At 28.6% G+C, this 15,117-nt stretch overlaps 1 protein-coding gene across 3 annotated transcripts; it reads right to left on the bottom strand.

Moving 5' to 3' along the window:
- Window positions 1–41: 41 nt before the first annotated feature.
- On the bottom strand, window positions 42–6,703 carry LOC114403482 (CDP-diacylglycerol--serine O-phosphatidyltransferase 1). 3 transcript variants are annotated; one of them, XM_028366486.1, is made up of 13 exons: window positions 6,293–6,703; window positions 4,656–4,846; window positions 4,462–4,527; window positions 4,323–4,382; window positions 3,401–3,491; window positions 3,098–3,152; window positions 2,892–2,971; window positions 2,659–2,775; window positions 2,433–2,517; window positions 1,525–1,616; window positions 942–1,195; window positions 690–778; window positions 42–589 (listed from the first exon to the last, which is right to left on the bottom strand). In XM_028366486.1, exons 2-13 carry the CDS (start codon window positions 4,814–4,816, stop codon window positions 459–461), a joined length of 1,281 nt encoding a protein of 426 aa, XP_028222287.1. In that variant the 5' UTR covers window positions 4,817–4,846; window positions 6,293–6,703; the 3' UTR covers window positions 42–458. The 3 variants fall into 3 exon arrangements, with proteins under 3 accessions (XP_028222287.1, XP_028222289.1, XP_028222290.1); XM_028366488.1 differs by lacking the exon at window positions 6,293–6,703 and adding an exon at window positions 5,845–6,063; XM_028366489.1 differs by lacking the exon at window positions 6,293–6,703 and having other exon boundaries at window positions 4,323–4,396; window positions 4,656–4,701.
- Window positions 6,704–15,117: the final 8,414 nt, after the last annotated feature.

The following is a 15,117-nucleotide window of genomic DNA, read 5'->3' as shown; positions in this document are numbered from 1 at the left end:
CTAATGTCAATCTCCAATGCAGTATGAACAATTTAAAACTTGACAAGCAAGGCAGCAACATTATAATATAACATTTGGACACAGTTTATGAAGCAAAAGCATTCTTCACTCAAAATTTCCTTGAAATGGCTGGATACACGTTTCAAAATGATTCATTCCGATGGAGGCGAAGAAATTGGGCAATTTACCAATGGTGAAAACCTATTCAGAACAGAAGCAGGCCTCATAAATAATAATAATAAGTACACCTCTCTACCAGCTGGAACTATAAATTTGCCGCCCAAAGAAACTGTGATCTGTTCCACTATACTAAGCTAGGAGAAATTAATATTCATTTACAATTAATTATGAGGTTGATGTATTTACACCATGTGTATGGCTATGGATTGGTACCCATAAAAATGAGGAAGGAATCAATCAAAGAATAATGCAGCATTGCAACTGCTGCAATTGTGAAATTATCGTCTCTTTTTGTTCCCTAAAGTGCGATGGAGTTGCCAAGACCACAAAAGCAAAAATGTAAAAATGGTCACTCCAACACCTGACCAGAATATTACCAGCCATATAGGCATTGATTTTGGATACAAGCCTGTGGAAACACAACCACCATGAATGTAATCAGTGAATTATACAATGATTAATGCATACTAACTTCAAAATATGACACAATAATTAATTAAGAGAACTACCGTGTCCAAACTTAATGCAAATCAGAAGTTCCACAATGCAAATGGCAAGAGAGAGCCAACAATATGCTCCGACCTTTTTCACTGGCTTTCTGAAAAATTCACAACGAATATATGACAGGAAAAAATGTCAAAATCTTAGTAGGATATTTCCAATGTCATTCATCAACATTAAACACACTATGCAAAACAGAAAAATATGACTTCTTTTGGGTAGGGGTGGGAGGGAAACAAGAGAGATGCAGAAGACTGTACCTGTCTTGAAGGTATGAGTTGTACTCACGAATTGTTGGAATCGCAAGTAGCCACCACAAAATCAACCTATATATAACAACCGAATTTCGAGGAGGTATCCAGAGACAAAACTTCAAAAAGAATGTGTTGAGCTCTACTGTCAAAAATACAATGCAAAGACTAAGAACTTGAATGAAACGCCAAGGACCAAGCAATGGATGCCACTCGTCTTTGTCCCACTGAGCTGGTGTGAATTGGCCTAATGTTCGTTTCACCTGATGTCGACGAACGATAAAAAAGATCACTCGATTCACATTAAGTCCACTTAGCAATCAATAAACTAACACTAAGAATTAACTAACATACTCAGATAGTCAAAATCATTTTTTCTCATGGTGAACTGACAGTACTAGTTATTATTGCAACATTAAAAAATCAGAATTTTAGTAAAAACATCCATCAGAACAAGTATTGGCAATTGGCTATTGCTCAAGCAGGCATAGAAAAAAGTACTTCAAGTTAGAGCAATTTCAATAAGAATCAAAGATTCAAGAATAATGAAATAACTGATGATAGAAAAACAATCAAAATCTTAAAAACATACTTTTCCTATTATATTAGGCTGCTGGCTTAGACCAACCCATTTGTATGTTTTCCCATCAAAATATCTAACAGTATGCATTCCTGCCCAAATTCCTGCATAATAAACCAAGTAAAAGATGTTACAATCGGCTGCCACAATTTCAAATCCAAAAGAGCATTAATTTCAGCAATAGTGCAAACTCAAAAAAACACTACATTTTCTTTAATAAAATAATCAAATGATCATGAATAGTAAAAACACTAAAGTTCACATGATGATTTATAAGAAATTCAATGCAATATTTTATTATATACCAGCGAAATTATGAATTATGATACTAAAAGAACCACTAAAAGCTATTAAAAAAAAACACTAAAGTTCACATGATGTACCCAAAGTTTTTCTAGGGTGAAAAAATTAATTTAGATGCAAACCAATCTAAACTTGTAAAAGTAATAAACTAAGTAGACTTTTATAGCCTTGAATATCATCTAAGACACAAAGTTAGAAAAATAAAGCTCACAAAATTCAATTGAATCCTTGAACTATCAATTTAGAATAAAGATTAAAAGGAATCTGAATAAATTCCATGAAGGTTTAAGAAAATGTAGTCAAAACCATTCATATACGCAATAATTTAACAATTCTTATCCAAGATTGTGCATACATACACATTTTCATATACCTTTAAACTTGAAACAGAAAAATTCACAGATGGAAGAATCCTACAAGCTTTCAACATTTAAGGGGCTGGCAATGTTTTCAAAATCAGTACGTATTTTGTTGACAAGCTATTACAGATTAAATGAATGACTATAGATGCAATCTGTGGTTGTAGTGATGCCATAAATAAGCTCATGCTTTAACTAAACCACATGCAATCCTTGCAACTTGCCAAAAGTCAAATAAAATTGGACCAAAACTCTTACCAAACCAATTGCAGATCAAAATGTCAAGAATAATACTGTCCCACCAGCACTCATTGAAATTTGGCAACATGTGACGAAAAGTATACTGAAGATTACAACACAGATGTTATGTAAGCAATTCAAACGATATAGATATATCAAAAGAAAAACAAGCTTTATGGATGCACTAACCCATAACCACACCTATGTGAAAAAATCGGAGTGTATTAATCAGATAAGGGCTTACCTCCACCAACTCAAAACCAATTGATAACACCCAAAGAAGGGGCTGATTACGAATCAATATTGCCTTCCCCCACCATCCAATAACATGAGCTAAAACAAATTCATCAAAAAGTGTCTCCTGAAAGATGAAGCATAATATATCAGCCCCATGTTATATCCAAATATGATAAAGCGAAGAACAAAATAATTTTAGGAGAGAATAAGCAAAAGCATAGGTTGTGAAAGAAATCATACATAAACATTCTTAAACCTGCTTGCAGGGTTTTCAGGCAGATATATACGACAGTCAGCGCCATAAGATCTCTCTGGAAGTTCTGCCAAGATCAAACATAGTAATTACCAAAAATGTTTTCAAATCTCAAATACAATGCAGATACATAATCAATTAATTCCATTTCCAGCCAATTTAAAGCTAATAAAAAAGAATCAGATTGAATTACCAACACCAAGATCAGGATGAAGAAACTTCATAAACTGTCGAGCGTCATCACGCTTCTGTAGGGACAAAAATTGAGAATACATGTTAGTACACTTTCGTTCACTTGCTGGAGACAGAGCAACAAATGACTAAGATTATGCAACAGAAGACAATGACAAAGTTAGAGGAAGCTAACAGATGCAAATCTAAAAAGTAAGCAAGAATCTAGAGCAAAAATACACTACAAAAATGCAAAGTTTAAGCTTGACAAAATTACTTAAACTTTACACACAAAGAATAGATAAATTGAGACATGGAAACCAACCTGAAAAAGCAAAAATGTGAGGGCAACTAGGTATACAACAGCCATGCCATGAACCAAGCGCCAAATTGCAGGATGTGGCCTAATAAGAACCCTGAATGAAAACATGAAAAAAAAATATATTCAGGTAATATTCTCAAGAGAAAATTTACTATAACTTCAGCTGAACTAAAAACTCAACTAATATTATTACTCTTCCAACATCATATACTATACTAATATTCTTTCAGATTCATAAACTTAGCAGAACAATTTTAAGCAGGATTATATTAAAATTTGTATGGGATGAGCTTCCATCAAACAAAATTAAACACCTTGGGTTTCCAGTTATCTTTATACAGTTCCATACCCCTTCCACACACATTCTCTATAACCCCAAGCTTGAAAAGAATCATCATCTTCCAGTAAATTTTCTTCTCTGTAAGTAAACTAGCCGCAGCCATCCAACCTTAAATGATATCATTGGTTATCCCAAATAATTTTGGCCTATTTATAATGTTCTCAAACAGTGATGTATGAGTGTTTGGAGCGGTTGGATTATTCTCTTAACATAAGCTCTTAACCTAAAAATGAAATAAATTATTATTCTCTTGACGTAAATTCTTAACTTAAGAAAAATGAAATAAATTAACTGATGAAGTCTGGAATTAAAATCTTAAACCCCATCTCTCAAACATGAAACTAAAAGATCAGATACTCAATCCCCTCTAATATATAGTCACGAAAATAATCCAATCATGCAGAAAGTCACAGAAACTAAGGAAGACCTATACTTGGGTCTAAATCTAAACTCAACAAATATACCAGACAACTAAATTTAATATAATAAAAGGACAAAAGAAACAAGACTAATATATACATCCAAAAACAATAAGTAAATGGAAAATACCATACTAAGCAAAATAAATTCATTCTGATTACTCACGTAGAAGGAGCTTGCAGCAGGCAATAAGCAAGAAAAACAGCAATCATTGCCCATACACCCCTACAGAGAAACAGCTGTGTAGGCATTTAGCAAATTGTACAAAGCAAAATGAGCAGTAAGTAAATTAGAAATACCAAACCTTTTAACAGAAGTAACTAGATCCCCAGATGCATCTCTTTCTGGATCAAGTGCTCCACTTGCCCAACTGGTATATACAATGATATGAAAAAATTAAGTAGGGGGGAGAGAAAATTAATTTTATTGAAGAACAAATTTCCAAGTAGATAAAAATACACCACTTGTTGACGTTAATTTATCCAGCTAAACACTCACATAAGAAAGCAAGCGCCAATAAGTAACAATGTGATGGTGCGAGGCTTGTATGCCCATGCAGTCCATGGATCATGTTCATCATCATTATTTGACAAATGGGAATGACCATTTTCTTTAATAATATCATTTCTCTTTACTCTAACATGACCGTTGGACTCCATACTCGGTGTTCCAGAGAAGCTACTCTCTAACTACAATCAAAATCAAAGAAATAAGATCATTTACAGGTGACAAATGGCCCGAGAGTTTTATGCACCTCAAAAGACCACTCCAGGAAAGCACACAATACAACAAATAGTCACAAAAAATTAATCCACTGAATCCAGATTAAATCCATCAGACAAAACAATAAGAAACAGTATCATATATAAAAAGCACACCAAAAAATTTATTTTCCATAATTGAATATAACACATGGAGTATTAACCAGACTGCTGCTAATTATCCGTTTGTAATTGCATTTCAGTGACATGACATATCATGAACACTTCAACGACATGAGAAATATATTAAGCAAAGAACAAGAATAAAAAGAGTCCACATATATGATTGTATGACGGTAAAAATTCCACTCATGCATAATAAACACAAACTGTAAGAGAACTAAACAAGACAACTCCATGTAAAAAACATACAACCAGAAGACCTTTCAAAAAACCAAAATCACAAGATATAATTTCTCTATTGCAATGGACCGAGGGTTAATATTAATTATCCTTATCCTTAAGAGAGTATTAAGTACATAACCAGCATGTAAAACAAAATGATACAAACAAAAGTAACTTCTGCATAACAAGACCATATTAGGGTTCAAAATTAAAGACCAAACTGAACACACTAACGCAAATCCACTGAATTTACAACAAACCCCAAATTTGTAATCCAAAGCAGTATCTGGTACACAATTCAATGTATGTATTTTTTTGTGTGTGTGAAAAAACACTGATTGACAGCCCAACAGTGCATCACAAATTCTACAGTATAAATAGCACTCACCAATATTTTGAACACAGTACTAGCCATCAGCATCTTAACACATAAGACACCACATGCACATCACAAAGAATCAAACTGAGTAATTAACGGATCCCCATCAAGAGCGAACTACACAAACCGTTACAGCAAAACACGCATTGCATCATAAACCGCAGAAAACAAACATTCCAATTCTCAATCCAACCAAAATTACCAAAGTCGGCTACATCAGCTCGATGGATCTAAATCTGGCAGAAGAACCAAAACCCATTACGCCAGCGCATAATTCAGCCCCGTATCGATGCATGTAACAGCGAAACCAATCGAACACCGAACGGCTTGGGCCGAAAAAAAACTTTTTAAGGAAAAAAAAATCGAAAATTGAAGGAACCCAAAACGGAAAGGGAAGAATAAAGAGAAGGAAAAAAAAAACAAAAAAAAAAAAAGCAAGGCACACTGAATATATTATATATGTCAGGAGAGGTAGTAGATTCGAAGCACAACAGAGTGCGCGTGTGAGTGAGTGTGTGTGCGTGCGAGTGATGATAGATATTATGCGGATATGATATGATTCGTAATAACGTAAAAAGAGGTTATACAGAGAGAGCGAAAAAGCAGGTTATAATAAAGGCTTTTGTTTGCAAAGAGAGAGAGAGACTTACGTAGAGAGAGAAAGTTGGGAAGGTGAGTGAGGCAGACAAAGGACCCCTGGCCGTACGATTGGAGAAACGAGAAGATCGCAGCCGTCGGATCAGAGTAATGAATGATGAATGGAATCAGAGGAAGAAGAAGATAAGTGTGTGTGCTGCTACTGTCTGCTATGTTTAATGAATGAATATTTATAGAGATGGTTTTATGCTGAAGGGGAAAGAAGGGGCAAAATGGAGATATTGTAAGTGGGTGAGTGAAAGTGTGGTGGCTGTTGCTGTGTTTGTGTGTTTTGAGCAGAGTCTGCAACAGCGGCGAAAAGGCGAAGGGTGATGATGAGCCAAAATTAAAAAGAGAGAGAGAGAGAGAGAGAGTACGACGGTCAAAGATAGATTTGAAGATGTTTTAGATACGCACGATGACGATGATCATGAATCATGAACCAAAAGTTCTAAATACTGCTTCTCACTATAATGCCCCTCTTGCTTCTCGTTAATTGCCATTTTGCCCTCTCTGCCTTCATTGCCAAATTACCCTCCTGCCCTCGCTTTTTTTTCTTTTCCTTTTTTTAAAGTAAGTGTTTCGATATATGCTATATTGTCATTCAATAAAGGGTTAACGCGGTTTTTAAGGTTTCATAGCATTTATTGGTGGAGAGATGATTTATTTAATAAAATAACTGGTATTGGATTCACTCACTCTTAAAAGATTAATTTCTGACCCAACATTATCAAAAAAAAAATATATACTTCTCAATGCTCAAATTATCACTTTGGTTTATAAAATTAAAAAAATATATTTAAAATTATAATTTATCACTCGTGTTGGTCTAAAGTTACAAGTAATACTTAACTGATTAATTAAATTTTTAATCCTTCAATAAGATTCAAATTTTTGTCCCTTAAAAAAATTGACAATTTTAATTTTTTTTATTAATTTTGTTCTTCATATTTTTTGTTCCTTTAAAAAAAAATTCTCATTTTAGTCTTTTGTTTATTTTTATTTTTCAAATTTAGCTTCTATTTTGTCCATTTTAATCTCTCATTTATTATATATTTGAAAGTATTTTTGAGCAATAAAAATATAAAAAAAAAGATTAAAAATGAACAACAAAATTTAGAGGAACTAAAAGTGATGACAAAAAATTAATAAAAGACTAAGAATATTTCTAAAAAGTTTGAGAAACTAAAAATTAAAAGCTAAAAATAGAAAAGTGATAGGAGTTATAATTTTAAAGACTAAACTGACTATTTCCACCTTTTTATGAATATATTTTTATATTATTATAAATTTGAATCTCAATATTGAACAAGAATATTTTTTAAGCATAAATAAATAAAAATTACTTGTTGAGTAACATATATTATCCCACTTGCAGGTGTTTTTTTTAATGAATTGTAATAATTGAGATGTCTCTTAATTGTTGTGAAATTCTACTTGGAGTAATTGGAGTAAGGACAATAAGTGGTGTGTGTTGTAGTACAACAGGCACTTGGCACTTGGTATAAGTTAATTTGGAGGGAATTTAATTTATTTATTTGTGTTGTGCTGACGTTTTGGTTACCAACATTATCCGGTGACGCTACAAAATATCATTATCGATTGTGCTCTCCAGATTCCCTTCTTAATTTTTCACGCCATCAATCAACAAATAGCTATAAAACACAAAAATACAACGTGGGGTAAAGCCCAATTGCAACCTACAAGGCCATACAACAAAACAACCAAAATTAATTAAAGCCCCCCCTTTCCCACTCAACTCAACACTCCCTTTGTCAATTTATACTATCATTACACCATCATTGTATAACTACTTTTGACAATTCCATCAAAATAACAATAATAATATCACTATTTATGACTAATTCAAATTTATAAATACTGTTATACTATTTATTGAAGTATCATGGAAAGATCAAATATCATGGCGGAAAAAGTTTAATACCATGGAGGGTATATAGAAGAATATCCCACTCTTATACAGGAAATATTTTAATATTTATGGGAACAATGGTATGGAAATGATTTTTTTTCATATATAAAATAAAATATAATATAAATATTCAATCACAATGGGTATACAAAGGTTTCTGAAAATATTAATTTATGAATGAGTGGGATGAATTTTTCCATTTTTATAAACGAAAATAAAATTTTCCATATTAATTCACTGTAAGATTATTAAACCCTAATGAGTAATATTACTCTTTTTTTAGAGGGAGTTAAATAATAATAAGTGCATTTTATAAATAAAAAAAATCTTAGGAATCTTATCTTATCATAAAAAAAAACTTTCTCCTAAAAAATTATTTAATTGGGGGAATGAACAACTCTGTACCAGAAATCACTTTAATGAATAAAAAGGAAAGAGAAGTATATACATATATCTGGGGCTAATATAACATGATGTCAGTGACGATATTTTTCTGGGGTACAAAGTCACCTCCTCGTGTTTAATTATATTGATGTCTTTACGAAAATGTAGGCAGCAAATTATATTTCCAAGTGAGGTATAGATTGCAAAAAAATTGTTTGTTAGTGGAAAAAGCATGCAACAATTTAGTGACTGGACTGATCTTTAATAAGATAGAAAATAATGACATCCATCACAATCGGGCAACTAATCGTACACAGCTTAAACACTTTCTGACATTTTGCATAAATGTTTCTCATTTTTACACTTTGTTGTTTTAAGAAATTTTTTCCCTCTTTCCCTTTCATTCAACTGCGTCTGAGTGTGAGGTTCATGTCAATTGCTTTTTGGTTTTTCAAATTATCACTGTGATTTATTGTCGATCACTGCTATTAAATAAAATTCATTTTGAAGACAACCAAGTAAAACGATAACTAATAGGGGCACAAGTTTACACGGTATTCTTAAGGGGGTAGGGGAAACGTGTATTCTCAGAACACATGTAATATATAAGAATAACATTTATTAATCATTTAAGAAATATAAAATACTATTATTTTTATATAATAAAATTTTATTTCTTAACTTATAATTTAAGGCACAAGTTAATAAATATAAAATAAAATAATTACTATAGAAAAAAAAGTATGTTAATTAAAACATTCAACAACAAAAAAAACATTACATTCATTACAATACAATAATATATCTTATACTGGTAAATCTTAATTCTGATATAAAAAATTCTTAATTTTCTTTTACACAACATATGATCGTGTTCTTATTTATCAAAAATACGGTTAGTAAGTATACACATTTTTACTTTTAAAAAATAAAAAATAGTAAGTAATTATAAAAGAAGAAGAAAAAAACATATTGGCTTCATTTTTAATTAAAAATGACATGAATCTCAGCCAGTGTAGTAGGAAAAAAATGAAATAATTCTAATAAATAGATCGAGTGAAACAAAACATAACCTAACATATTGTAAATTTGAATCCCCAACCGTAAGTGTAAAAACTTTCTCTACCAGAGATATATTGGATTGGACTTTTAAAAGATTATTTTGTGATAAAAAAAAATTGTGAATTTTAAAATACTTTTTTAAGAATGTAATAATTTTTAATATTTTTTAAAAGACTTTTATGTTTAAGATTTTGTAGTTCAAATTTTAATGAATTTATAAAATATGAATTCATAAGATTTTAAATGATATTATGAATTTTTAAGATTTTAAAAGACTTCGTAAAATTTTAAAAAATATTTAAAATTATTGATAAAGATTTATGAATTTTGTTCACTTAAAACTTTAAATAAAATTCATCTTATACAACACAACCTTAAACTTGTTACATAACAAGTTAATTTTCTATAACATATTTACAAGCACAATAGGTTCATTCTCGTTTAATCATCAATCATGTCAATTGAATAAAAATTATATACAACAATGTTTGTTATGAATACTTATAGTCATTCCCTCCAAACAACAAATATGTTCAACAATTATTTAAAACTTCATTTATATATTTACACTTATTATATATTTTTTATGTTCATATATATTCATGTTTGTTTATATGTATAAGTAGAAGATATCTCTCAAATTTAAAGAATTAGGAAAATTTCTTATATTCACATTCCTGGACATGTTGACAATTTCGTGATAGAGTAAAAAATTATAAATATTTATCACTTTCAATAAAGAAAATTATTTGTGTTGAAAAAAAATGTCAATTTACAAGAAAAGAAAAAAAGAAAGTCTCATAAAATCTCAAAAATTTGAATAAGATTATTTAATATGTATTTTCTCATAAAAATTCTCATAAAATTCATCATAAGAAATAATTCATTAAAATTTATATATTTTTAAATATCCAAAAACTTTTTTTAAGTTGTAAAAAATCTTAATTGAATACTAACATACTTGATTGAATTTCTTAAGAATCCTAATAGTTTGGATAGAACACCACACAAATTATTTCTATTATTTAAAAATCTTAATTGAATACCTAAAAAACTTAAAAAATAAAATAAAATTCTAATTAAATACACAGCTTAAGTATTACGAGAGTCTAAAGACTGTTTTTTCCTTGAATCGGAACATTCCCTCATCTCTTACATTTTCGTACCCAAAACAAAATGTAACGTATTTTCTTACGTGTAATTTACTTAGATTTCAAATTAGATGTGAGAGTTTGAGTAATATGTAAAATGTAGTATCTTCACATTTTAATTTTACTGTTTTAATAAAAAAATATATATATTTTGCTCCTATCTTTTAATGGATAAAGATTTATGAATTTTAAAAAACATTTAAAATTATTGATAAAGATTTATGAATTTTGTTCACTTAAAACTTTAAATAAAATTCATCTTATATAACACAACCTTAAACTTGTTACATAATAAGTTAATTTTTCCTAATGTTGGATCAAGTGCCCTCAAAATAATTAAGAAAGGGATTGAATTAATTATTTTGATGCCACTTGATCCAACACCTAACATATTTACAAGCACAATAGGTTCATTCTTATTTAATCATCAATCATGTTAATTGTATAAAAATTATATACAACAATGTTTGTTATGAATACTTGTAATCATTCCCACCAAACAGCAAATATGTCCAACAATTATTTTAAACCTCGTTTATATATTTACACTTATACATGAGTCAACTTCTCACCTTCATAAATTATATATTTTTTGTGTTCATATATATTCATGTTTGTTTATATATCTCTCAAAGTTTAAAGAATTAAGAAAATTTCTTATATTCACATTTCTGGCATGTTGACAATTTTGTAATAGAGTAAAAAATTATAAATATTTATTACTTTCAACAAAGAAACAACAAATTATGTGTGTTGGAAAAAAATGTCAATTTAGGAGAAAAGAAATAAAGTCTATAAAATCTCAAAGGTTTACGTAAGATTATTTGATATGTATTTTTTCATAAAAATTCTCATGAAGTCCATTAAAATTTATCATAAGAAAGAATCCATTGAAATTTGTATATTTTTAAATACCCAAAAACTTTTTTAAAGTTGTAAAAAATCTTAATTGAATACTAACAAACTTAATTAAACTTCTTTAAAATCCCAATAGTTTGGATAGAACACCAAAAAACTTATTTCTATTATTTAAAAATCTTAATTGAATAAAAAAAATTCTAATTAAATACACCGCTAAGTATTACGAGAGTCTAAAGACTGTTTTTTCCTTGAATTGGAACATTCCCTCATCTCTTACATTTTCGTACCCAAAACAAAATGTAACGTATTTTCTTAGATTTCAAATTAGATGTGAGAGTTTGAGTAATATGTAAAATGTAGTATCTTCACATTTTAATTTTACTGTTTTAATAAAAAAAAATATTTTGCTCCTATCTTTTAGTATGTGTATAGAATTTATTTTCTTTATAACAAAAACTTACGTAAAAGCAACGCATTTAATATTTTGTGTACATTACATATTTTAATCCTTTGTAAACATAAAAGATTTCCTTAAAATTATAAGTCCTTTTTATTAAAAAAAACAATTTTACTCGAGCAGCATAGAATTACTAGAAACATGAAATTCTTTTTTATGTATTTATTGAGCTTAAATGTAATTATATTCTTTTATTTTGTTTGATCCGTAATTTTTGTCCCTTCACTTTAAAATTAAGATATTTGATCCTCGTATTTAAAAAATTCATAATTTTAGTTCTTTCATTTTAAAATAAAAATATTTAATCATCTTGTTTTAAAATTTTTATAATTTGTTAAATTATCAATTTGTCTTAATTATTATAAATTTATAATTAAATTTGGTCCAATTAAATTCTAAACATAACATATTTATTTAAGGTATCGTCCAGAAGTTATTCAATTAATTAGAAAGTAAGAAATAAAAAAATAAAACAGACAAAGTTAAAGATTAAATTCAAATTGTGAGTTTTCTAAAATAGAACAAAAAAATATGATTTTTTTAAAATATAGGAATAAATGTTTATATTTTGAAATAGAAAGAACGAAATTATGAATTGTTTTAAAATAGGAAGACTAAACATGTTAATTCTAAAATAAAATAACTAAAATTATGGATGGAGTAAAATGAAGAAACTAAAATTATATTTAAGTATATTTATTAATTCAATCGGATACTTAAAATTTCAACTTGAGGTCCTTAATTAAAATAATAATATATACTAATTAACAACACGCTTTTTTTCTGAATAATTAACAACACGCTGGATGCCACGTAAATCAATAAGTGGTCTATATAAAAAATAAATTTAATTTGTTATTTGTTAACTGGACCAATAATTAAAGTTCCTTTTCATGGAGGGCTTTCCGGCACAACAACTGATTTTTTTACTTTTTTTTTTTTTTTTTGAAAGTTCACAATACAAATTGACCATTGATCGATGTGTTGCCAAAGTAAAGGTAGAAAGTAGAAAGAACTATCTAGGGCACGTTCCCATGGTTGGATATCGTTTTATCTTATCTTTGTTGCTAAATAAAAAGTAGCTGTCGACATCATTTTCCTTTTTCTTTGTGATCATAGCTATCTCAATTCATAACTGGAAATCTTTTTCTTTTTAATCATGTTTTCCTTTTTATGATGAATTCTTAACTGGAAATTACACTTAGTATTATGCTTTTCCAAGAATATTCGGACCATTGGAGCACATTTCTCTTCTACTTGATACGAAAACACATAAATAACTTTTATAACGTATAGAATTTGGTTCGATGCCCTACTTTTACCTCTTCTTTTCCTCTTTTCTATTTTAAGCGTGGTGTTAAAAAAGTTAATAGAATAACGGCAATGTGAAAAATAAAACATTCCTATATAATATCAAGTTCCAACAAAATCAAGTCAAACCAATAATATTTTGCAGTTTATTTTGGATTGATTGGGCAGTTTTTTATTTTATTTTTTATTTTTATATGACCTAAAAAAATGAATATGATAGATAACAAAATTATTTTTCCCTTTTTTAGATGCAATGAATTTGCCTTTAGAAATGACATTTACATAACTAAGTAATTAAAAGAACGATATTCTTTCATCCCATTATAATAGTCCTATAGGAGAAAAAAATTATCTCAACATCATTTTCATTTTAACTTTTTAATATAACATTAATTATTTTTTTATTTATAACTTTTATATATTAATGTAAATTATAAGATCTAAAAATAAATTAACAATGATATAAAATTAATTTTGTGGAATTATTAATATATTTATTTTTCTTGTAAAACAATCTAAAACAATAATTAGTTTGAAACTACGAGAATAAAATTACAAATCTCTTATAAAAAAAAAGTGCATTACAAACTATTCGTAGTCAAATTGTCATATACCGGCAATATTGTAAATTTATAATTTAACATAACTAAAAACTGTAGTGATATAACATATTACTACTATCATTAAAATTTAACATAACTAAGGAAATTAATCGATGTAGAAAGCTTGATTTCTAGTGGTGTCATTATCAAAATGGAGTCATGACATAAGTTATGATAATGAGATTTTACATAGGAGGCATAAAAGAAAAATCAATAAAAAGCATAAACTTGCTGATCATTAAAAACTAGTTTTTACTTTCTGGTTTAAAATTAAAGAGTTAATGGTTTGTTTTATATGAGGTTATTTTCTCATCACTGAAAAGCCATTCCTACATAATCTTAAGGCTATGTTTGGTTGCGGACTTGTGCGCAGGGAAATAAAGGAAAGAAGTGGTGAAAAACATGATGAAAATAAAAGTTGTTTAGTTGAATAAAAATAAAATAAAAAATAAATATTTAAATTAAAGTTACTTAATACGTACAAAAAATACTAGTTTATCCTCATAATTTTAACATGTTTTTTTTTTACTTTACTGGCAACAACACACAAGTATTACGTAAAAACAGTCAACAATGTCTTTTTCCACTTCTTTCTCCTTAATTTTGATATGAAAACAAATCACGTGGGTTCCACTCAATTTTTTTAAAAAATTATTCACTTTCACTCTAACAAACAATATTCTTTTTTTGATATTTTTATTGTTGATTTATCGGAGACTCACTATGACATTTTATACAACATCTTTATTGGTTAAAATCTTCTATCGATCAGAACCGTTCATAGATAATCTTTTTTTAGACCCTGACAATCATGTCTAATGACTTCTGGAATCAATGACCAACCTCACAAATAAACACTTTTGAACATGTTTTATTCTCACTCACATGTTTTCTAGAAAAACTTATTAGAAGAGTCACCTATCTTATAACTACTCAAAAACTACCATTTTTAAAACGAAAATTATCAGTATATTTGATTTTCTTAATTGTTAGTACCTATAAATTTACCCTCTTTTACTTAATTTAAAAATAAATTATCTATGGATAACAATACCCTTATATCATAATTTAAATGGTT

This window comes from Glycine soja, chromosome 20, assembly GCF_004193775.1.
Source record: "Glycine soja cultivar W05 chromosome 20, ASM419377v2, whole genome shotgun sequence".
Classification (NCBI taxonomy): Eukaryota; Viridiplantae; Streptophyta; class Magnoliopsida; order Fabales; family Fabaceae; genus Glycine; species Glycine soja.
The sequence above is the reverse complement of the archived record's forward strand: the minus strand, read 5'-3'. Positions and strand labels throughout refer to the sequence as shown.